The sequence below is a fragment of the Ambystoma mexicanum genome, chromosome 7p, assembly GCF_040938575.1.
Source record: "Ambystoma mexicanum isolate Mex_15411 chromosome 7p, UKY_AmexF1_1, whole genome shotgun sequence".
In the NCBI taxonomy this organism is placed as follows: domain Eukaryota; kingdom Metazoa; phylum Chordata; class Amphibia; order Caudata; family Ambystomatidae; genus Ambystoma; species Ambystoma mexicanum.
In genome coordinates, this window is record NC_090939.1 from 383821179 (window position 1) to 383847083 (window position 25905).

At 41.0% G+C, this 25905-nt stretch overlaps 1 protein-coding gene across 1 annotated transcript in view; it reads left to right on the forward strand.

Moving 5' to 3' along the window:
• Window positions 1-16424, forward strand: part of HSPA13 (heat shock protein family A (Hsp70) member 13) — a 106417-nt gene extending 89993 nt beyond the window's left edge. The window contains exons 4-5 of the mRNA XM_069636421.1: window positions 576-743; window positions 14454-16424. Coding sequence (XP_069492522.1) covers window positions 576-743; window positions 14454-15127 — 842 coding nt within the window. The 3' untranslated portion in view covers window positions 15128-16424. The remainder of the gene's footprint in view (window positions 1-575; window positions 744-14453) is intronic.
• Window positions 16425-25905: the final 9481 nt, after the last annotated feature.

A 25905-nucleotide genomic window follows, 5' to 3' on the forward strand; every position in this document is an offset into this window, starting at 1 on the left:
ATTGAACTGCCTTTTTGTGAACTGTTTGGAACAAACTGAACTTTTGGAGATCCTGAGTGACTTAAGCTTGGGGAAGGGAGTTGAGAAGAAACTCCATAACCATCCTGATATTCTTTTGCGACACTTATATATTTTATCCAATAACCTACACATTGTTAAGTTAGAACGTGATGACACATATATCTTCTTCTTTATTTTAATGGCTGAGATTACACGCCCATTTAGAAATAGGGCAAGTTGGGCATTCTTCAAACCCCATTTTATTTTATAAATAAAGGTTTTCGAAACTTGTATCCTTGTGTCTGTGTCTACCTCTGAGCACCATGCCTTTCTCACACTAGTTACAATCCTGCCGATACAAATGTTATTAGGCTTAAAAGTTTCAACCTCATTGGTTAATTTTATAAAGAGTAACACGTTTTGTAAAACATGAGTCAGTTACATATGTTATGCTATAATTGTTACACAAAATAACAATTTCTTATGCGGGTTGGGGGGTACTAATTCGCATGACTTTTTTTCAAAATAAATTTTTCTGATACATTCTGAATAATGTTTTTGCTTTTATATTGTAGGTCTGGATATCTTGCGTGTAATTAATGAACCCACTGCAGCAGCCATGGCGTACGGTCTCCACAAAGCTGATGTCTTCAATGTTATGGTCGTGGACTTGGGTGGGGGAACTTTGGATGTCTCCTTGTTAAATAAACAAGGTGGTATGTTTCTCACCCGGGCTATGGCAGGTAAGGAAAGGCAGCAGAGAGATTTTAGGAAGATTTTGATAATTAAAATCGAAGCTCTTTTGTCATGTATAATGTGCTGCCTTTTTTCTATTTTCTGCAGTGTTTTTTTTTTAAACAGCATTTTTTATTGCTTGTATTACGAATGCAACCTCTCCTGGAGAGTACATGTAGGTCCTGTTCATGTTACAGGCTATCATGGGATTGTGTTTGGTGTCTGATGGTTTGGGTAAGATTAGTCCATTCAGATTCAATGTAATCCTATAGCAAAAAAAGTGCTTTGAGAGAACGTTTTAAAGGACAATTTTCTTAATGTCACATTTGCCACCCAAAATGTCCCCTCCATTTGTCTTTCCCGACCTGTTAAGATGGATTTCTAGAATCTGGCCTGGTGGACAGATTTTAGGAGGCCATCCTAGATATAGTGAACAGGAAAACTTTGCAAGGTTAGCCAACACCCACCGACGTTAGCAGTGGAGATGAGTCAAGGATAATCGCAGGAGAGTGTGATTGGGGTCAGGATTTCACAATGAGTCCACACAGTAAAGCACACAATAATAACATTTAGGCAGGAATGTACAAAAATACTTTATTTATTCTAGACCCAAAACACACACTAAAAATAAAACAAGCAGGTGATCATATCGAACAACACTCAATAACAAACATATATACAGTCACCACAGGTTCTAAAATAAATTCAATGACCTTAAATTAATAAAATAAGGTAATAAAGTTATGCAGTAAGATGGAACCAAGTTACAAGAAATATGCCCTAGCTTCAGAAGTCCGATACATAAAAAAGTGGGCCCTTGTGCCCAAAAGTCACAATGTTCCTCCTCAGAATGTATAGATTCAGGTAAAGTACTTGTGTTTGAAGTGTTCAAGAGAAGAGATCCAACAAAGTTACTGGTAGGTAAAAATGTGACGACCGAAAAGCAGTGGAATGGAACGATGCAAAGAGACTTGTTCTTAATGTTCTCCCAGGGAATAAATGGGGAGGCAAATGCTTTGCGTTTACTTTCCCCCCCTGACTCTGATTTTCCCAGAAGGCTGGATGGGCCGACTGGGGGTTGCTGGAGGTTGGATTTCCCGCCATTGGTTCCAGTGAATGGTGCCCACGAGCTGCAAGCACAGGGATTCTTCCGGTCGTGTCAATGAGCAGAGTTCAACCCTTGACGATGGAGAAATGCAGAAAGCACTTGAAAACCTCTTAAGGACACTTCACAGGACGGGGGAAGGTAATTTCCAGCGACAGCCATTGCGCACAGTCGCAGTTGAAGAAGACCTTCGAGAGCAGGATCCCTTGAAGCTCATAGGCTGAAATTCGTCAGGAAGGTGATTTACACCACAATCTGGTGGCCACCGAAGTACCGGCTGCAAACGCGTACTGGTGATGGTTCTAGCAAGGTATCCCACCATGTGGTCTAGGGACACTTCCGAAGGCTCAGGACGGTTGGATCCCCGAGAACACATACAGACTGGTTGGTCCCACCAATCCTGGGGTTCAAGCACCACACAATACCTTCGCAGATCAGGTAGTCCAACAGGGTTTTACCGGGCCAGAAGCAGGAAGGGGCTGCTGGGCCTCTTCGGGAGTCTTCGGCTCTACAGCCGGCTGTTCTTCTACACGGGATTAATGCCCAAGGATGATCTGAAGAAATGGCTGCAGGAGTCCTCTTCTTATCCAAGTCCAAGCCCACCAATGGTAAGGATCTGCACCATTCAAACTGCCACTAGTTGTCCAATCGGGGACAACTACTGGTTTCACTCATGCCCACACCTAGACCCTCCGCAGGAATGTGGAATGGGACCAGACATTCCCTACCACTTTTTGTGCCATACATACAAAGGCATCACCAGGCCGCAAAGGCAACAGCTTTCCCGGGCAAGTGCATGACCTTCTATGGGATTTCCTGACCTGTCAAGGCAGGAAGAAGTCCAAACAACAATATGGCCAAAGAACAAGCAGAAATCCTGTGTCATTGCCATTTTAGGGCACTATCCACATTTAGTAGTCATACACAGTAAACACGAATGTATGCACTAGAAATAACACAACCCGGTAAAAATGTATCTGCTGCCACCAGCTTGTCTTTAGGCACATATAAAGGTAACCAAAAATCCCAAGTTTAAAAGACGGGTGATAAAAAAGTATCTCCAGTGCACTGCATTGTAAGATGTGCATTGTGCAAGGTTAAAAACAAAGTGTTCAGAGAAAATGATCATTTTTTTAGATACCACCATAGTATTGACACATGAGAATCAAATACAATTCATTGTGTACCACAAAAGTACTAATACAAATTCATTGCTCTACTGGAAGTCCTATCATCCAAGGAAGTTGTTACAAAATGTACCATAATCACAATTTTTGAGGCTAAGAAGAATCAGTACAGTGGAACAAGATTTTGAGAATGAAGCTACAATGTTGCACACTAAACTCATTAATCAAGGGTATCCAGAAAACTTGATGACAGACATTTTCAGGCGCGGTCAAAAGGAAGAACAGATCTACTGGAATACCGAGAACACAGATAGGAAGCATCGTCTAAGTTGATTTTACCACTTGCATTCGGACCGACCATATCGAATGTCATCAAATCCATGAAGAAATACTGGCCATTATACAAACCTATGCAACATTAGGCGGCTATGTAAATAATTTTCTACAATTGCCTATAAGCAACAAAAAAACTTGAGAAGTCAATCCAAACTGATATCACTACAAAGGAGTTAAAACAAACTTGTATACAAACACCTACAAAAGGAACAGACCCCTGTCTGAATTCATTGCAACAATGTTTTCCGCAGAAATATTCTCCATCATCCAAGAACTGGATAGACGATTTGTTTGAGGCATTTTGCGACCTGCACCAGTAAGTATACTGTATACAGCTTAAAGTGTCCTTGCGACAAAATGCACTTTGGAGAAATCACTAGAATGACAAAAGAAAGAATTGGTGAACACAAAGGCAGCATTAGTGGTGAGACACTTCGTAGAGATGGGTCATCAAGAAACATTTCAAATGTAAAGTCCTGGAAATTGTACCACAATGTACCAAAGCCGTGAAAAAAAGACTGTTGCAACGAGAAGCATTTTGAACATATAGATTACTGTTTCCCGCCGGGATGAATGAAGAATGGTCACTTGGTTGCTTCCTATAAGCTCTTAGGATGAGAAGGTCCATTCACCATTAGTTGGGTAACAAACCATAATTTGGGATTCACGTATATTATTAAGTGCATCTGCGTGAACAAATTAATGAAGAGCTAGGAGACTCATATGTCCGAGGTATTTGTTTTACTATCCAGTAGACTGGACACACTTTCATTACAATGGGGCACTTGTCCAACAGGGATGTTTCTGTGTGAGAAGGAATATGTTGCCCATTCAGGTACAGCGGGGTATTTCAAGATCCATTATGTATGTAGATTCACAATAGCATAGCAGGCAGTCACAGGTAGACATTTGGAACCGTAGTGTATTGAACTAGTGATGTGTTCTTTGGTTGACCATTGTATTGAACTGTGCTGCACTCTTTAGTTGACTACTGTACTGAACTGTGCTCCGCTCTTAAGTTGGCCACTGTGTTAAACCGCACCCTACAATATAGCAACTGTTAATTCTAGGTGAACTCTTACAATATAGCCATTATTGAAGCAAGGTGAAATATTGGAAAATAACCACTGTTGACTCTAGCTTAATGTTGCGCTATAATCACATGTCTGAACCCATGTGAATTTTCTAAAACCTCGCTGGCGTGGAATCTGTGTGAATTTTGGAGTACAGCCAGTGCTGAATCTATGTGGACATTTACAACATAACCACTGGTGAATCTAGGTAAAATATTGGAGAATTCCCAGACTATAGCCATTAGGGAACCCATGTGAATTACAAAATAGCCACTATTTAACCTAGACAAATTAAGAGTATAGCCACTGTTGAATCTAGGAGAATATATAGCCACAGTCGAACGTGGGAGAAAATTAGAGTTGAACCACTGTAGAACTCCTCTAAACCTTTATTATACTGCCACTGCTGAAGCTGAGAGATCTATTGGAGTATAGCCACTGAGGTAACCATGTGAATTTACATGACCGCCACCACAGTATCAAGATTAACCATTAGAAGGCAGCCAACAGTGAAGCCAAAACCATTAGAGTATATCCACTGTTGAACTTGTGTAAACTTCACACCAACCCCTTAGTTCTGACTAAGGTAAGGTACCACTGACTCTAGTAGCAGTGGGCTACACCGCATTGAAGTGCATTTCCTCCCACAGCACAACTCGAATGTAAGATTGGCAACACCCAGTAACTATCAAGAAACTGACCACCACAGGAAGGCCATCACCTCTGTGAAATGGATATGAGAAAACCACAGGACCCCACAAGGAGAGACGACTACCAAACCGGTGCAACCACAACTACAAAACCACAAATCTCCACAGAAAGGCCACGGCATCTGTGAAACGGACACGACAAAAAACCACAGGACCCCACAAGGAGAGACAGCCACACCGGACCCTACAGAGGAAGAGCTAACCATGGGATACCACTAGGCACCACAGGGAGGCATTCACCACCATCGTACCAAATACCAATACAAGAGACCTCAAAGGGAAATTCAAAGCACAAGTCACCACACAGAGGCTTTTGCCACTGTGAAGCAGACACACCTACAACTAAAAAAACTCCCGGTCCTCACAAGGGAAGATCAAACCAAAGAGTATCACAGGGAGGCATTTGCAACTATGAGCTCGATACAAATAATACAAATACAACTACAAAACTGGCAGAACGCACAACCATAGACCCCCAAAACAAAATGGAACAATCTCTGAACACCACACCTAAAAATAGAAGCACACCAAGGGATCAAAGAGCTTACCCAACAGAAAGAAAAGCCAATTCGCTGAAATAAGACCAAAATCGCTCTACCTAACACTCTACACGTCAACCCACAAAACACTCAGCCAATGATGCCAAAGAACTTCAAGCACATTAACAGGATATAGAACACCAAAGAGAAAGACGTGAAACGCACAGAAACCAACCTGAAGGAAACAACACCACCACGTCATTCATCACCAAAAACTGGCACAACCATGAGCAACATCAACGGAGATGACTACGAAGAAGACATCAACCCAATACGGAACCTGACTAAACTACTCAATGAAGAATCAGCCCCCACAAACCCAAAAATGCAATTAACCATTGATTATGAACAACACCAACATGGCCACCAAAATACACAGACAAAGACCAAACAGACCACAAAAATCACAAAGATACACTGCAACCTAGTCAACATCAGATCCATGTCCAAACACACAACAGAAATTTACGATCTGCTATGTGACGGAGGGATAAACATGCTATTCATCACTGAGGCCTGGCTAAACCAAAGCTACAAGGTCATAGTGCATGCCTGCATATCCAACAACTTCAATCTCAAGCAAGCCAACAGACAAGAAAGAAGAGGAGGAGGAGGAATCGCTGTAGCATTGACAGACCATTCAAGGACCACCTAAAAATAACAGCTGTACCATTAAACATCACACATTGCGAATCACTCATTCTTGGAGACTTCATCTTTTGGTTCAAAGAAGAGAACATTACCTCACCCAAAACACTAACCACTCTAGCGACAATGCATCTAAGATAAATGGTGAAAGGAGCAACCCACACAGAAGGCCACACACTAGATGCAATCCTCTGCAACAAAACCTGGTTACAACCCCGCCTCCAATGCAAATCCTCTGGAGCAACCACCTCATCATACCCTTCGTGATCCAACACCATTAAGGATACCTGACATTCTCCCTAATAAGCCACCAACCCAGAAAAGAAACTGGTCAAACCATCAACAGTATAGACCTAAACGCGAAACTGAAAGCCACAAAACCATCACTCACTGACCTAAACTAAACCAGCACAGATGAAAGGATGGATTAAATCCTAACATGGATCACGAAAACAATAGATGGCATGGCACTGGGAAAACCTTTCTGTCCATCACCAAAGAAAACAAAGTCAAGATGGTTCACGCCCCATCTCAATGCACTGGAAAAAGAATGGAGAAAAACTAGCACCAACAAAAAAATACTGCACATGAAAGACAGATTAGATTATACAAAGCCAAAAAGACATACTACAATGAATGGATCACAAAAGCAGGCATCACCAAGAAAGAAATGTTCAGGATCATAAATGAGATGCAACAACACACCGATCCCTGAACAAAAACTATGCGATGACCTCTTTAAGAACACAATCACTAACATTCAGCTAACCATACAAAGCAAGCCAAAAAGTCCCACAGACAATGTCAACCAGCCAACACAGGACTCAGCGACCAGAGTAAACCCCTTCTCGCCTATCTCAACAGATACCTTCAGCAACCTGGTGAGCAAAAGCAACAGATCCTTGCCCACCAGATGAGTTGTGGTATTCAAATTACCTTTTATTATTTGTTGCTAATCTCACTATGCACAATAATTTAAAGGTGGTGGGAAGGCGTTGTCATAACATTTTTATTAATCTCATCATTAAGGATTCCCAGATCTTTGATATCTAGCATATTTACAGTGCACTGATCAACATAGTATGTATTCTAAGAGTCTAGTTTATGTTGTATAAGATTGTTGACATGCTTTTAAATAACGCAAGTCAGTGTTTCGATGTTGGAATTTGAGGATGCATGTTTTATCCACTTAGGAGGTGTTTGGGCGATACACAAACCAGGAGGTAAAATAATTGAGCACAGTGAATTTTGTAGACACAGGTGTGTCACTGCTCTTTTGAGTATGAACTGCCCAGAAGATCTTGAAACATATCACTTGTATGGTGCAATGATGCACATTAAACCTTATGCTAAGCAGTACAGACAAGGCTTTGGTTAACCATATGGAAGTCATTCACAGTGAAAACACTGGTGTTTCAGTGCGAGGGTTAGTCTAAAAATACCACAAGATTCATGAATCCCTAGGAGAGATCCGATTAAGGTTGATTTATAATGGTTTGTAAGTGTCGCTGGTGTCTCCGTTTGATGTTCTGCATAACGTTTCGGCCACGCATAGGTTGGTTGACATAGAGATTCAAATTATCTCCTCAAGTTTCAATGGTAACAAGAACATATTGTGCGCCAACTTTGTTTAAGCATAGGTGATGGTTATTTGTAAATTGGATGCAAGACATTTGTAACCATATTAGTATGGCATCAGTGCGATGTTATCAGTTGAGACAGCTATTATTTTTATTTATGATTTGTTTTAGCCGCCTGATGTTGATCTGAATGGATCGAAACATGTCCATGTTGTGGCTGTTAAGCATAAGAATATCGCTGTAAAAACAACCTGGCAAACATGGCAATTTGAGAATGAAGATGTAAACATGAAAAATGTAATTAAAAAACAAACAAATTCACTTCAAATTTGAAAAAAGTGTAAAGTTTGGGAATGTCAGGCCACCGCTCATGGCTACGTTTTTAAATGGGTTGGGGTTAATATGTATTTCGAGGTTATTGTTTATTGTATTCTTTGATTCAGGTTTATGTTGTTACCTGGATGATAGCCTTCTGGCCTAGTAACATTTGCTTTGTACTTGATATGTTTATTTCTTGTTGAAAATAAGAAATAAAGTTTGAAAAAAAAAGGGTGTTCTACCCAGCAAGTAAAAACTGTTGCGTCGCCCAACAGGTCACCCTGCTGTTTCTTTGAAGAATTGTCCATCACTGACCGGGAGTTACCACTGAGGAATTTAAGTTTATGAACATAGGAGTGCTTTTGTTATACCTTGTTTGGAACAATAGGAACTTCCCAGATGGTGAAAGTGACCTAGATCTAATGTGATCTGTTGTTCTGGAACTGTGTCCCTTTCATGGTCTCTTTTAATACCCTCTCAATTGTACCTTTCAAATAGTCGATCCATTACGTCTTTGGAATTCCCTTCACATTGGCTTAATCTTGCTTGGAAGTTCTGCAATAAATGTAATACTATTGTGTTTTTTTAATTTGGTTTATTACAAACCTTTAGTCATTGCAATTCATTGTCCACCGTTATCAATTATTATAATAAAACATTCACCTAAGGTAAGAAATCTAATACATAGAACGTTAAATATCTTTCTATTTACTTATCATTTGTGTGCTGTGTTATTTCATCCCATCCAGCCACTGCACTAAAAGCCAATGACAACTGTTTACTGTGCATCATTGTAGTCCAGTGTTCCTCAGGAAATCTGGTAACGTGTAACAAATGTCCCTCCTTATCATATATAGCAAGGTAGTACATTTTCTAGATCTTTTAGTCTCTGGGATCTTACAAAATCTACTTTTCCTCTGCTCCAAAAGTAGCTTGAGTCTGGGGCCCATAACCTCCAAGGTTTCCCGATTCTTACACCTGCATTTTATACATGAATGCTCTTTTGGTTATAACAGGAAATGTCATTAGATTTTGCAATTGTAATGAATTTGGTATTCATAACTGTTATAACAGTCCTATTAGGTATTGTTTTCCAGAAGCTCTTTTCGTGAAGACAAATAACAAGTGCAGTTTAATTTAAAATGAATCTTATTCAGAAAGATTATAGACCTGTTATTCTGTCAACTGCCTTTTGAGGTATTCAGCTTTCCAGCCTGATTCTAGTGATGAAGATGGGTCACTCTAATAATTGATAACCTGCAAAGTAGTCCCAAATTAGGTTTCCAAAGTGCCCCACGGTTTTTCCAAGCCAATCTAAATCTGCCTCCCATGAAATCTCAATACCATAGAGTATGGTGGGTACCAGCTTTTGCCTGTACGGCTGTAATATCTGGACAACACTGAATCCACTGTGATCCCTATCAAATGTATTGTGCTCCACTGTGATGGAGAGAGCTCTAGATGATATCTTGTCCCTATTTCCGACTTGTTTTTTATGGTAAAATGGCATACCAAGTATTTAAACTCTGTTACAGCTTCAATAGGATGTGCCCTTTTTTCACCAAATGTGGTTAAATGTAATTGTCCTCTTGACCTCACCCCGATCTTCATAACATAGGTCTTCTTACAAGTCACCTCAAGATTGTTACTGTCAGAATATTCCAGCAGTGCCTGGAGATTTCTTTATTCCAGCAGTGCCTGGGGATTTCTCCGAAGGCCAGTTGCACTATGGTCTACATCCTCTGCATACGCCAACCATCAGAAATGCTGATAATCCATTTTCGCACATTATGTAGCATCACATCAAAGTCTGAAATGTAGAGATTAAAGTGAATGGGCACAAAAAAAAGATGATCCTTTTAATCCTGAATTTGTGGGAATGCTATGTGCATTTTTTTTTGTTTTTTGTTTTGAGTGAGCTATGAGTGAAGTTACCCTCTGCGTCAATCTTTCCCTTCATGGTGGGGTTATTGCAAACTAATACAATTCAAATGAGTAATCCCGGGTCTAATCATCAGTAAGCCAATTTTTCCCAGAATCTTGCTCTGTTGTTACAATAGAAGGCAACCTTAAAGTTAATAAAGGCAGCATTTAAGGGTGGACTTCCCCTCTGGTTTACATATTTCTAAGGCAGGACATGGGTTTCGGTTCACTGCTTACAACCCATTAAAATATTACTTTCTGCAGAATTATATTGTTAAATAAACATGAGAGGATCCCTGCTCATTTTCTTGGTGATCTTTCAATTACTATATTTGCCAGCCCAGTGTGGGCCTGGTACTCTGGAAGGGTGAATAAATATGTCATTATCATCTTCAGAGAATTTAGTTGAAGGCCTTTTTGAAGCTGCTTGGGGTTCATATTCTGTATATTAGGAAACTTGCATCGATATGATTGCTGGAATTGATGAAATAAAAGTATATCATTTTGTAAAAAAGGGTAATCTACCCTTCCTTTTCCCCCAACAACCTTTGGAAAGCTCTTGTATGCAAGGTGAACAGGCGTGGGCCTCCCTGTGGCATGTCCTAGAGATGTGTCTTAATTTCGGATTGGAGAGTGCTAGGTAACCACTTCCAGCCCTCTCTTTACCCTGTGGGCAGCGCCTCAACAGCACCATATTGTATTACATTCCAACTACCAATCTAGATGCATCGAACGGATTGTTATTGTGCTTGGCACTGAGGCACTTTAGAGCTTTTGACCCTTCCTCCCCCTCTGTCATAACTTCCTTTTTTAAGTTTATTGATGGCACGTTGAGCGAATTCACGTATGCAACATCATGACCTATGATCAGAAATAACTCCAGTTCATTAAATACCCTGTTAGCAATGATATATCTTTAAAAAGTGCAATGCAACCTTTCATTGGTCCTCTGGATCTAAAAATGTAACCCACTCCATATCCTACGATTTTCTATAGTGAAACAAAGTATGAATTGCAGATAGGTTTAGAATAAGATCACCTTGTCTGCAAACATTGCAGTAAGTATAATATTCTTTCGAGTTTCCTCCCTCTTCATATATGTTCTCCAGTAAGTCATGATTGTTTATTTGCCCTTATACCTCTTGTGAGGAACCTGAGCATATCCTCCCCTCTTTTTCCCCAAACTCCTCTTCTCAGGGGGCCAGGGAAAGGCCATAGCTCTTGGATCCCTACCCTTGGGGTGGACATTCGCGGGAGGATCACCTGGGTGGAGGGAACTTGGGGAATGGGGAGAGGACGTCCTTGGGTGAGGCACAGTGTTGCCCCTTTCCCTTTAACAATGACTTTAAAGGTCTATCCCTGAAGACTTTGTGGGATATTGTCAACCCCTTCCCTTCTCCTCCTTTCAATATGTTCCCCAGACACAACATGTTAGTACTGGGACCAGGAAGAGACCAACTAGGAGGACACATCCTCATTTCATGGACACGCATACATCAGAGAGAGACAAAACAGAAATGAAAAGGCTTTGTTCATTGAATCAGAATATTTGAAACACCAATCTGGTACTGAGACGATGAAGATGACTATGGAGGCATACCAGAGAAACAACAAGGCATGTCTGCATAATGGAGTCCTCCAAAGTCAGGCAAGATAACTCAACAACCCACACCTGGTGTCACTTGACACACCTAAACTATATAAAAATGCCTGCTGTTAAGAAGGAAGGGGCACGGGCTGAATGAAAGGAAGCTGGAGACCCAGGAGGCTGGGGAAGGTCTGCGCAGGGGAAGGGGGCGCCGTAGCCGTGGTTGGCTATGTGAGGGTCCCTGTGTCCTGCCATCCGCCGAAGCGGGTCTGAAGGGGAGAGGCAGTGAAGCTCCCTGTGACCGCAGCCGTCACTGAGAGAAGTCAGGAAAGCGGGCGGTACGTGCAGTGCAGGCCGCAAGAGAAGAGCAGAGTTTGGAGAAGCCGGGAAGCATCAGAAGCCTGGTTGTGAAGGACACTGGAAGGAAGAACGCTGCCATATTCGAAAAGTGAGTGCAGAGCCAATATACTCTCTGACCGGGGCACTTCGGTAACATTTAAGACAGTCATTTGCTACTGCGGAGTGTAGGGCGAAGTAAGTTAAAGTACTGTTGAATGCTGAAAAGAACATGAATTGCAACCAATTGAAGACACTTGTGAATACGGAACAGAGTAAAAAGGTGTTGAAAACACTTGTGAATGCTGCGCAAAGCCAGTTGAATGCTAATGAAGGGAGCGAAAGCAAAGGAGTGCATAATAAGAGTCAAGGAGTAGAGTATGTGCAACAAGTGAAGGCAAAGTCAAGAGAGTACGAAGGAGGTGCGAATATGAAATTTAAAAATGGCCCAAAGTCTAGAGGGGCCCAGACATAGCAAACAGAGAGACTTGTGTTGGCAAGAGCCAGAGTTGTGTTGACAAGTACCAGAGAAGTACAACCAAGAAACGGGACAGTGTCTGGAGCTTATGACATTGAGGAATCGAATAAGCATCACTGTCAGAGAAGTGTTGATGGAAGCAGGAGGACAGGGTATTGGTTGTGTGACCTGTAAATGGGTGGACCATGTGGTCCGACATCTGTGCCTAGATCGAGTGCCCTATATGGAATACGCTAATGAAAGCATTTTGGCAGTCAAGTTCATGTGTTGCGACGTCTTGGTTTAAGAAAATGAAATTGAGAAATAGAAGTGTGTTGATTTTAAAAACTGGAAGTTTGAACTCTTGGGGATAGGAAACCCCCATTTGGGAGGTGTCAAAATTGAACTGTGCTATTTCGGATGCTGGAACGTTTGAACTCTTGGAGAAGGGAGTCCCAAGACTTTGAGAACTATCTTGAACTTTGGGAAGGAGAAGTTCATCATAAGCCAGGAGCTGGATGAAGCTCTGAATTTTCTGTTGAACACTATTTCTTTGAAACCGACATCTCTACACATTGTATACAGTTAGTTGTGAGGGCAAGTATATATTTTGGACACAGACAGAGACTTAAGTTGGACATTCTGACAGACTATCCTTAGTTTTCTTTAGGTAGGGAAATCCCAACTTAGCATAGGCCATGTTAGGCTTTACTCCACCCAGGCTTTTAAATAAAATAAAACTTTACATATAAAGTTGAATCTGTTGTGTGTGTCTTGCTTCATGATGCCTTCACGCACTATCCATAGTCTTTCTTTTGCTCTTCAGAATCTTAGATTGACTTCTTAAATATCCTGTGTATTCTCTGCTCATCTCTTAAATTTGAAGTAATGCCCTGCAGAGCTAGTTGTTTCTACCTTCCAAGACTGCAGTGATGGGGGTTTCTATAGATTCTCACCCATTCCCCACAATCCTGTCTAATGTCTTGGATACAATTATAGCCTATTATTCCGGTGTAAATACCTTCTTGTCTGCTTTGTTTTCAGCCATTGTAAATATTCTTAGCTCTGGCTGCAATATCATGTTGGGCTTTTAACTTTGCCCCTTGATTTCCTTCATCCTCTTTAGTCGTCTGGCTTTAATTTGTTTATCTTAGACACTACTCTCTCCCCGAGCTTTGCAGGGCTTTTCTTGAACACAGACACGGGGCGAAATATTGAGGAACCCAGTAGTGGGTCTGTCTAATAGCCCCATAACCACCTCCCTTGCTTCCCATTCTGCATCTCCAATTGATGTCCACACAGGACCCTGAGCCTCCATTACCGGGCAGCCCGATGCGTGTCTCTGTAGGAAACTCCATTGCAACCTTCTTCGGAAGTCTCCCTCAGATCCGGGGTGGGGTGCACTAGGTGGACAACGCATGCAATATTTTAAATCTTGCATCTCATGGATCCACTCTCCATGTGTGTGTGTGTGTGTGTTTTTTTTTTGTAATCTCCTCCACCATTTGGTCATATAGTTTTCGAAAGATTGCAGAACCAGATGTAGTGCATGGAGAGAGGAGGGCCAGTGTCAATATATACTGAATTTTCTTATTGCACCCATGAGCTGGGGACATAGCTTTTTTTATTGGGCCACGAAGTAGATTTCAATCAGCTTCCTTTATGCCATTATTCACGTGATGGACTATTGTGAATCAATGATCTTGTGTTAATGCACTTTTCGCAACTCTCATCAACTAACTAAAAAATGAAGTGTTCAATTTTGCCAATACATCTGACATTTGAGATACAATTCTTTGTACTGCAATAGCATTGCATAGAATCTTATCTCAAATGTCAGGAATACAAATGTTTTACACGTTTTTTGTTGAAGATATTATGACCCTACTGACATCTCAATCTGTATATTGGAAAAAGTCATGTGCGAAATTATTTATTTATTTTTTGTTACAGCGTATGTTTCATTTTTATGTTCCAGGTAACAATAAGCTTGGAGGACAAGATTTCAATCAGCGTTTACTTCAATATTTGTTTGACCAGATTCATACAACATTTGGTACTTTACCCTCCAGGAAGGAAGATATCCACCATCTGAGGCAAGCTGTGGAAGCAGCAAAGCTGAACTTGACCATCTATCATTCCTCTAATGTCCGGGTACCATTGACCATAAAAGAAGAAAATGCAGGTGAAGAAGTATCGCCAAAAAATGGTAAAGTCTTTAAAAATATACCAGAAGAGCTTTCTTGGAATGAAGATGATACTGAAAATGTACATTTTCAAAAAGAAGCAGGAAGAGGCAAAAATAATAAAGTTACATTTGAAGTTGAAATCTCAAGGAAACTATTTGAGACGTTGAACGAAGACCTTTTTCAGAAGATTCTTGTACCTATTGAACAGGTTTTGGAAGAAGGTCATTTGCTCAAGGAAGAAGTGGATGAAATTGTATTGGTAGGGGGTTCAACCCGAATCCCACGAATACGACAGATGATACAAGAGTTCTTTGGAAAGGTCCCCAACACATCAGTCGATCCTGATCTAGCTGTGGTGACTGGAGTAGCTATACAGGCAGGAATTGTTGGTGGTTCTTGGCCTCTTCAAGTTAGTGCTATAGAAATTCCTAATAGGCATTTACGCAAGAAGAACTTCCACTGAGCTATGTGCATGGGTCATATTCCCCTTTCATTGTTTAGTGCGCCAAAACAATATTTATTGAAAACCGTGTTCTATTATTCTAATTACCATCCGCAATGGAACAATTGTATTCTTGTCTGGTCATACCGAATATGTCTGCTTTTGTTTTCTGAAACATTCTGAAGGAAAAGGATTTAGTAGCTGTGTGTGTGGTATTTAAGTAGTAAAGGATAGATTTTCTTCTTGCGTACATACACACATGTTTAGCGCAGTATTTTCATTCCAATAATGGTACATTGCAGGCCAAAGAGTATGTGCAAATTATCAAATGTGGCATTTAGTTACAGGGTTTCCGCCCATGAATTTCTCAATCGCTACCCCTTTGTGTGATCAGGTGCAGGAATATTAACACTGCACAGTCCCTTCTTTCGAAATGTATTTAACGTGCCAATGGTATACAGGTATTTTATCTATTCTTGTTGGTAATTAATCAGTCTCTTCATCAGATGACGGGATTTGATGTATAATCATTCCAGTCATGTAATGTTGCCAAGGTTCACACGTGTCTGTTTATGATCACATGTCGGGATTCAGTATTATATTTCATGTTATATCTTATAAGAGGTCGGGATAACCTCTTCCTGAATTGAAATCGCTCCATAATTTGAAATGTCTGTATTAATTGATGCATGATAGTTGAGCTGCTGGTATGTTGTATTATTGACAATTGAATGCACACGTTGTGTGCACTGTGCAGCATAGAGAAAGAAATGCACCAATGTTTTTCATGCAATTCGATTCCTCGTATGTTTCCTATAAAAACCATACATTTAAGCTGTTAAATGTTTCAGTCAAAACTATAGCTTTTGTATCGACATATTGACTCTGGTTGTTAAAGCAATACGTTTAATGCTTTGTGCACAAGAAGAAAGCCATTTGTTGCAGGTTCATACCGTTTTGTGTGGCGTTAGCTGTGCTCAAAGCATTACTTTCAATGAAATGTTCCCAAAAGCATTCTTTAACATGACTATGCCAAAATGTAACCAAGTGTCAACACATTTATTGTTCTATAGTTCAACTTCATTTTTGGACACTAGGCAGAAACATTTAATGGTATCAGATGTAGTCCCTTCGACATATTGCAGATTTGGGAACGAAGCATTTGCAATGGAGTCACTTTCTTGTGACAAAACTGTTTTTACAAGTCATAGTACATGCTAAATGTGAAGCAAAACGAATTTCTGAAACATCTCATTGAAAAGTCGAGGTACTGCGATTGTGGCCTAAATAAAGGTGCACAATGTTTATGCCAAAGAAATGTATTTTGCTATAACTGGAGGGGTTGACCAAGGGTCTGTCCTAAAATATTTTCGAAAATGGTGGATCGGAAAAGGCAATTCACCTTTTCTAGGATTCTTGTATTACTGATGATTTCAAATGTGACTGTCTTGAGCTTGTCTTTTTCGTCTATTTTTCTTGTGTTAAAGAAAAATCTTTTTCAGAAATGACACATCAAACAAACGTACTCTAGGACGGGATGTCTAATCTGAATAGAAGTGGACTATGTCGGGCATTTGAAGAGCACATCTCATATCCTCAGTGTAGCACTAGATGATGCCACTTCACGAAATAGTCCCTTACATGTTATCACCCGTCATTTCTACCAGATGTTTTAGCTTGTAACATAAGTTGCTCATATTCCTACTTTCAGTAATAGACAGTCAACTAAATCAAGGCCTTAAAACATTTTTGCTGGTTGAACTTATGTGAGGGAACGTTATGACATTCAAATGTGTCTACTGGTTGCTGGAAATCTCCAAATAAAGGGAAAAAACAGAAACAATGAACTTGCCCTCTGTCAGTAAAGGTTACTTGTCCCTTTACATAGGAAAATGCGAAAACCTATGTGTTAAGGGCTACACACACTGGAAAATCTACTGCTTGATTTCGGCAACAACTTCGTTGTTGGGAAATGTCATAACCTTACAATTCACACTGTTCAGGTTTTTGTGTTTGCATTTTACTCATACACCTGACTTGGGGGCTAATTCGTGCTCTAAGATGCTGTTTGGCTATTGGTCTGCTGAAGAAACGTGATTGCAACTTTGTCGTCTAGCAGGCAAAGAGCTATTTGCATTTTGTTTTGAGAGGTTTACATCGATCTGTGAAGTTCTTAGGGTTTGTCCCCTTCGCCGATATTGGTACCACTATCTTTTTAGGGGAGTGAGTTAATAGTTTTGCAACCCACAGAATGCTGGCCCACTCAGTGACGTATTGGTTTATTAAATGGAATAGGCTTACTCGTTTGGTCCCCGAACGTAGTTTGGTTGTGTGAGAGGAACACCAGAGAAGTGAAACAAGGCCATGTTCAAAATGCACTAAGTGAGTATTTGACACGGTTTTGATTCTGGTTATGAGTTTCCTTCTTGCCCTGCAACCATTGCTTATTTTGAAGCGCTGTCATCAACTCATCTTGTTATTCAATATTAAACTTACCCTGTGTTGGAGGAAGCAACAGGTTCTTATAGACCAAATTGGTTTTGTGGATATTCAGTCTGACACTGGACAATGTTTTGGGTTAGTAAGTGGTCAAATCTAAACTGTTCACTGTTTTTGAAACTTGTAAATGCGATCGGTTTTATGTATGGAAAATAAGCTACTGAATCGTATGAAGCTAAAAGCGCTCCTTGGTGCCATAAAAAATAAGTCTGGTAGTATCCCACCGGCAAATCCGGCGTGATGGCACCAAACAGAATTACTGTTACGGGCACCTGGTCTGCCGGAATTACCGACAGATTCCAAGTGCCAGTAAGGGTAGGTTAATCCCCATTGCATGGTGTCCTATACAACTCCATAGGGGGGATCGCTGGTATTACCGGCACCAGTAACGGTAATACTGGCTGTCTTTTCCCGGTGGGGTGCCTAACTTACCTCCAGCACTTTGCTGGAGGTAAATCGGGCACCTCACCAGCAAACATTTAGTTTGCTGGTCCCGAAAAGTGCCGGTAAACGGAATTAACAGCATCTTAATTCCGGACCGGCAAAATTTTGAATGACCCACCACCCCATGTCTGTCAAATGGTACGCTTTCAGATTGTGCTGTAGTTTCATTTCACTACATAAGGGGTGGTAGACGTGCTCCTAAATTTGGTAGATTTGTGATAGATCAGTTTGGATGTAATCCTTGTCTATACTGAACATTTAATGAGGTTAAGATATGAGAACATGCATTTCTCCACATTTGACTTAGAAGCACAAATCAAAGGACACAAAAGATCCACATTTGGTGAACAGGCGGTGTAGTTACAGTACAATGAAATGGTGTTTGTCTTAAGAAAAGCAACCACAATTCAGGCATATTGTTTTGACTAATATAGACATAAATATTGTCTATGTTAATTGTAGTCTTAACTATTTTTTGCATGTTATTTTACTATTTCATTTGCAATCAGTTGAGCTTTTTAGTTGCTCCTTGTGAAAAGAAAAGCAATTGGTTTCAATGCGAAGGCTATAAAAATGTTAAGCAACATTCTGAGAACAGACACTGGGTTTGTTGGCACATCCATTGCCAATGTCTATGTATGCACCAAAAAGTATAACAGCGATATTTCTAAACGTGAGCATCGTCAAGATAAAGTGACTGTAACAAGCAAACGGAAAAGTGTCTAGCAGCCAGTACCAGCGCAACAGACTGACTAACAAGGACTAGTTATATTTTTGTAAATGACTACTTCAAACTTTAACAAATGTCATGATCCATTTGGACATAACACGTAAGATCGGCGGGAGGTAGGCTCCTTTCCACTTCTCCTTACTTACCTTCTTCCCATTGAATTTATATTTCTATTTTGCACTTTCCTTTGTCATGCATTGTATTTATTGATCCATTGCCTTGTTTGTTTTTCTTTTTGTGTTTATATCCACTCGCTTGTGTCTATAATGCTTACTCTTTTCGTCCTTCCTCAACCCAGTGGTTCATCTTTAAAGTATCCAGACTCAATCTAAAAACCAAACTTATCTTCATTAATAATTCCTTATGCACAAATACTAAACAGTCTTTGTTTTATATGTTGTGCACGTCTTGTAAATTTGTATTGCTTGTGGATGTTTGTTCAGCACTTTGGACAAAAGCACTAATAAATTAGCAGATTGCATTCATATATTGGTAATGGCCTTGATGGTCAGCAATGTAATGTCCATAAAAGCAGCCCATTTTGCAGTTACCTTTCCATAAAGTTTATGGGAGAGAATACATTCTGATATCAGCTTTTTGTTAGATAACCCATAGGAAAGACCTGTACCCTGGACTGTCATGGTTATTCAAGTGTCACACCTAGGTCCGAAATGCCATACCATAGTGGTGTTATGATATTTCAAATGTTATAATGTAGCATTATACCTTTTATAAATGTGGCTCCCATGAGCTAGAATTCCATATTGTGATATATGTAAATTGCTTCTGCCTTGCCTTTTCATCTTGTATTAGTGTTCTTTATAGTTGGGTACTCTTTCCTTTAGTTGTGTTGTAGTGAGTAAGATTGGGGGTGTGGCAGAGGCATAGGCACTAATAATGCCACAAAAGGTATACTTGAAAACATATCTCCTTCAAGTGATTTTTCTTGTGCTGGCTTCTTTCCCATCACATCACTCCAACCCTGTGCTATGCAGACTCTAATCTTTTTTTTTAGCAGATTTTTCTATATGCGATTTTAAAATTTCAGACAAGCTAAATCAGCTCAAAGACTTGCAAATGAAATAAAGACTGAGTAGTTAGTTGGTGAGGGATAAATTAACCAACAAAACCGAAGTAGCAAACCGTTTTGTGGTAGAAACATTGGGACAAGAAATCCGTTTAATGGCTGTAGCAGGCTAGTACAAAAAAAAACCTTTTTTTCAGAGGTCCCTGTAGCACAGAGTACCTGTGCAATGTGGGATTGAATAAAACGTGCTTACTGATGTACCATGTTACAGAGCTGTACTTGTATTTCCAATCTACCTTTCTTTGGATTAATGTGCTGCTAGATTATGATTTGGAATTGTCCAGGCACAGTTGTAGCTACTATCAACATGAGTTGTCCAAGGCAGAAAGGCACATGCTGATGTTGTTTTCCTCAAACTCGGCCCTGTCTTTCAAGTACAAAAAAAGTTTAGCAAAGCTAGTTGATCCTTTTCAAGTTGTCTTAGCAGCAAAAATGGTCGATAATCGGTATGCAGCATTTGTTCCTCTGCGTTAAAATTTATGCAACAAAACCAATGTGCATGTTTTTCTTGGGCTTCATCAGAAGTTGGGTGGTGCAGTAAAAATGCGGCAGTAATAACATTAATGCTGCATTACTACACCACTCAATCACGAGTTTGGGGGAATGTTGGGAGATTCACCTCCAGCTCGAAGATGGAGGTGAATGCGCCAATTTTTGGCGCAATGCCCCATTACGTCCTATGGACTCAATGAAATGGAGACTTACACTGCCACTTGTGATCCGGCAATAATACCGCCGGACTAAGTGGCGGTAACAGCATTTGCGTTGGCCAGTATTCTGGAAGATTTACCACCAGGATAACGCTCAACTCCTGATAAGGCTTATTGACTTCATTTCACTGATGCAAATTCGCAGTTTCAAATCTGTGATTTGAATTTTTTTCAACATTCCAACAATAGTATTTGTACCACTGCTTTACACAGCAATTGTACATGGATCGTTTTTTAAAGGGGATCTTCCCAGAACTGCCATTAATAACAGCAAATTGGAAAGGGAAATCTGGTGTTTAAAACATTGGTTGGATATCTCTTTTTATTTTATTAGTAAAACATTCACGCAGGAGGCAACACATTTTCTCAAGACGGTTACATAATGTAGTCAAGTGTATAGATTCAAACACTCTAGGCTGTAAACCTTTATGATTTGGCATACTTCAAATCTTTCCAGACCTTTTTGATGGTCTTCTTACCCATTTGAAGAAGTCTGCAGAGCTTTCTCGTTAGACAAATAAAAGGTTTTGAACCTAATGTATTTGCCTACATTTTCTACAAATATGTAAATGGTATGCACATTGTTTCGAATGAAAGAAAGCATTTGCTTTGCAGTCTGTTGTAATAACAACTAGTAGAGTAAAGGTGGTGCATTTCAGGTCGTTTTGTAAAACAATCTATTATGAGGTATTGAAAAGAGACATTGTTTTAAAAATGGAGCAACATAGTGGTATGTTGGTCACACAATATTGTATGTTTTGCTTATTTAAATAATGAACACAGAAGTTTACAACCACACCCATCTAATGTTAAGTTATTTTATATTTGAAAATGATCTTTGATACAGAACTGTCAATATGATATGCTGTTGTTCATCGTTTTGTTTTTTTTTTACCAAGGAAGCACTTTCTTTCTGAATAAGTCATGAAATGCCAGTAGACAAAAAATATTACAGATTGATAAAAATTTCAGAGTGTATTTTTTTACTTTGAATTGCAATGCAGATGCACATTAAACTACAAGTTTACCTAATTACTGCCTTGCTTCTCTTTTGTATGTATGTAGGCCAATGTTAATGTGCTTAGTATTTCAAGAGCACAGTGATACTTTCAGTGTTCAAGCACCCCCCTCGACCTCCCCACCAACTCCTCTAGTCTATTAGGTCATTCTCCTAGGTACATAGAGGAGCAAATGTGCAGAATTTAAAATGAAAAACAATTTAGGTACCCTGAAGTGCAATGGGGTCCTCCACACACTTTACTAGAACTATTCTCCTTTAATCAGACAAAGTGTTTGCACAGCATGTTTGGGGTTTTCTTTTGAATTTGTTACCCCAGTCTTTGCTTCCACGTGCCTTGTTGCTACTGTATGGCCTGTATAACAAATTTCCCAGATCCTGCTAATGATGTATTGCAGATGTGCAGATGTTGAAAAGCCACTCATATGCTACTGAACCACCCACACATGAAACTGAGACAAGACAATTCTAAGTATCCTGCTGTCCTCTCTTGAAGCTTCCACATCCTGTATATTTGAGAAGAAACAATATTTGCCAACTCGAGGTCCCACTGTAGATTTACATTGAAGGCAGCTCTTGAAACTATAGTTAAACTCTAAGGCTCCATAGGCACCAACAGGTCGTGCGCCACAACCACTAACCAGTGCCGCCAAAGAAAAAATGAGTCTTTCCTATATCCATGGTTAAAAGTCCAAAACCAATTTCAAACATCAAAAGTAAGTCTGTTCAGGGTAAAACTAGCATTTAACCACAGTTTTTTATAAGACGAACGATCTCTCCTTCTATGGAAGAAAGTTTATAATATAAAGAGGTAGTCTGCTGCACCAGCAGGACAGTGAGGACTCTTTTTGTATGTAAAAATGTCTGCATCTTAGCTAGCATATAGAGCCTATAAGCAGTATAACATTGTTCCCTTCTATAATCCATACAGACCCGTGTCCCTTGTGAGTGACTAACAATGTATCAACCAAGCAATTACTGCTGAACAAATCTGTATTAATATGCGCCTCTCACCCAAGCTATGGATGATCCCGTAAAGAATGTTCCTCTAGTTGAGAAGCTCTCTGAGGGTGGCAAAGTTCGACGTCCTGTAACAGAGACTCTTTCACTAAGCCTTAGAGCCGAGTCAATCTTCAAAGAGGACATGCATATTCCCCTAAACAGAGGTTGGATTCTGGCCCTATTTAGAGGTATTGCCGAACTAAAGGATTTTTATACCTCTGATATTAAGCAGATTGAATTTGACTCTGGCTTCCGCGTAAATGAAGAAATTATACATTTTTACTCTATGGCAGTACGCTGTATGGTTTGTGGGCTTCAGCACCTAATCCTACTATGAAGGCTTGGCCATTACATGACCGTTTGCTTTACAGTACAAGAATGAGACAATCGTTCATTTTAATAGTAGATTTAAAAAGGACGGGGCCAATAAAAATGAGTTGGAACCACTCGCGAGTATTTATTCCAAGGAGCAGAGGCTTGTTTTCAGTGAAGGAACCAGTGCTTTCAAGCTAAACCATGAATCGGAGTCCTTGTCCTTGTTTTCATGCTTCCTGCAATCTAGTAAGAAACCGGGACCGGGCTGTTTAAAACCTTGGGCATACGTATTTTGAGCTGTAACACTAGCGGTTACAATAGTTGTCTGTCTAATATGCGGGCATGGCCAAATGAGTGTCCTTTTAACTGGAGTTCATTTTTAGCTGTAATATTAGCTCACGAGATGGGAAATAAACAAAAAAATCTTCTTGAGATTAATATCAATAGGTGCTGAAGTCCTGGGAGGATAGCTCAGCGGCAACATGCTCGCCTTGGAAACAAGACGATGCGAAGCAACACAGGTTAGATGCCCGGGTCTGCGCTTAGAAACCTCTGGATATTAAGCGCGTTATAAATAAGCAACTAAGACACATTCCTGTAACAGCGCCTCGATGCCCCCGGGCTGTGAGAGTGCTTTAAAAATGCAAATAAAATAAAAATAATAAAATGTATATGAATCAACACTGCGAAGACTCAGTGCGGACTACGTTGGTTGACACCAGAGGTGGACTGGCTTATAGGGAACTCTGTAGATTTTCCAGTAGGCGTCTGCACCCTGTGCCGCTTTTGAGTGGTAACTTATGCTATTTCCAAATGTTCTCATGGGAAAAGGGTTCGGCTTGCTGAAAATGTGTAATATGGGGCCACTTTGAAATTGATTTCCAGAGCCACTTTTGGTTCCCAGTTCACCGCTCTGAGACATTTAATTGGTGTATTGATCGGGGAGGCTTGAAGTATATTCTATGTGCTGGAGATTTCAATTGTTACTGCCCCGAGTTGATGATAGATGAGGCCCACAAGTTTATCTTCAATACGAGGGCAATCATAAGGGTCCTGTGAAAAGAAGGTTGCTGTCTCAAGGACAATTACGGGCTGAATTCTTTCTTAATTGGAACTTGGTAAAACGAAACAGAAACATTGATGGTGAAACACAGAGCCAGCCAACTTGGTTTTGTGGGATCTCAGACTCTACGGTTGATTTTGTGTTTTTATCCTCATCTTTGCATGAGAAATGTACTATGTTAAATATTGTAAAATCAGAGTTTTGGTGACCACGCACAAGAAGTGGTGACTCCCTCTCCCGCATCCAGCCTCCACATACCACAGACAAGTAATGCCTTGAACTTGGAGGTACATGCTTATGGCTGAAGTTTGAAGTGGACCTCCACTAATGTCTCCATCCTTAACAATTTTGCCACGGGGCAGTGGGATAATTGGTCCATACATAATTAATGGGAGTTTTGTAACCCGGCAGAAATTGAGGTCATCAGCCAGTGGATATGGGAACAACCACAGATGGTGGTAAGTAAACTTAAACCCTTTCCGGAAAACCTAATCGGGTCTTTGATATTGAGATTCGGAACAGGAAGAGAGAATTAAGAACCACACTTAGGAAGCTTAGAACCTGCAGTAATAGTACAGTAAATGATTGCCTAATTCTAAGAATACTTGCATAACAACAGTATAAGAATTGGTTAAAAAGGCAAAACAGGGAGACGGCCACCCGGGGGTGCAGAGAAGCTGGAAGCCTCTGCGTAGACCTCCAGCCTCGAGGTTTGTGTAAGTGGTTTGAGCCCTCACTTACACGCCCTCCCCCTCGCAGAGAACCAGAGGAGACGGTGTGGGAACCCATTCTCCACAGTTGGTCCCAAGTTTGAATGAAATCGGCATAGTACAGAGGTAGAACGGAGCTATGGAGCGCCCGCTCTAATCCGAAAGTAAAACCACGTGCGCTCAAGGTGGCAAGACGAGTTGAGGAGACAGACACTGAACCTGCTGCCCGCCCGAGCGGATTAGCGAGGGACCCCACAATGGTCTCTCACCCCCATCTCAGTGAAGGTGAGTGGTGACAAGACCTGTCACCCCCCAGCCTGGAACCGACAGTGAGCTCCGCTTGGCAGGGGGCTTGGGGGAGCGTGGAAATGGAACCCGCTATTTACGTACGGAAAGCAGCCCCCTCAGAACACTGCTAACACTCTGTGCATGGACCGGCGCCCAAATTGGCATTACATTGAATAGGCTCCCTCTGACCCTCCAACTTGAAATCGGGCACTCTCCGGAGGGGTGAACCTCGTGCCTGCACCCATCACTGTCCTCTCACAACAATGCCCTGAAGCCCATGCTGGGTGGGAAGGACACCCAGAAAGAGGAGCAACACGAGTGTCTAGGAGGGGCCCCTTCCAACCAGGCATCCCAGAAGAGTCAAGGACTCACTAGGGCACCCCTCAGGGGCCCAACAGCAGACCTGGATGGGAGTGGGGATTGTTGAGGACCTACAAAATCGCACCATGGTCCCGAGCACTCTCATAGCACCTTGGATGGAGAACATCCACCACCCAGTGACTGACTGACAAATACTGCTGAGGGACCAACGAAGAGGATGTCTATCCACTCAGTGAGGGTCGGGCCCCCGGAAGTGGGGTGTGTGCCCTCCTTTTGGGTCTTTGCAGTATCGGAGACCAGGCTAAGGAAGTTCGGAGCCAGGCACGGAAATTTCAGGACCGTACGGCTTCAAGCACGGAGGATAAGGGACCCCCACGGTGGGGTACATTAAGAGGTGCGCTCCCCTGCCCGAGGGACCACTATTAACCCCGAAATACCCCAAATTGATCACTGCAACCTGCCAATTGCGTGCATCCTCACAAGTACACTTTGACCCATCTAGGACCCGGACTCATGCTGGGATAGGGGCTTATCTTCCCGAGTTGGACAGACGCTCCGAAGGGTTGCGCCCCCAGTATGGGGTAATACCGGAATAAAGACACTTCCCACCCC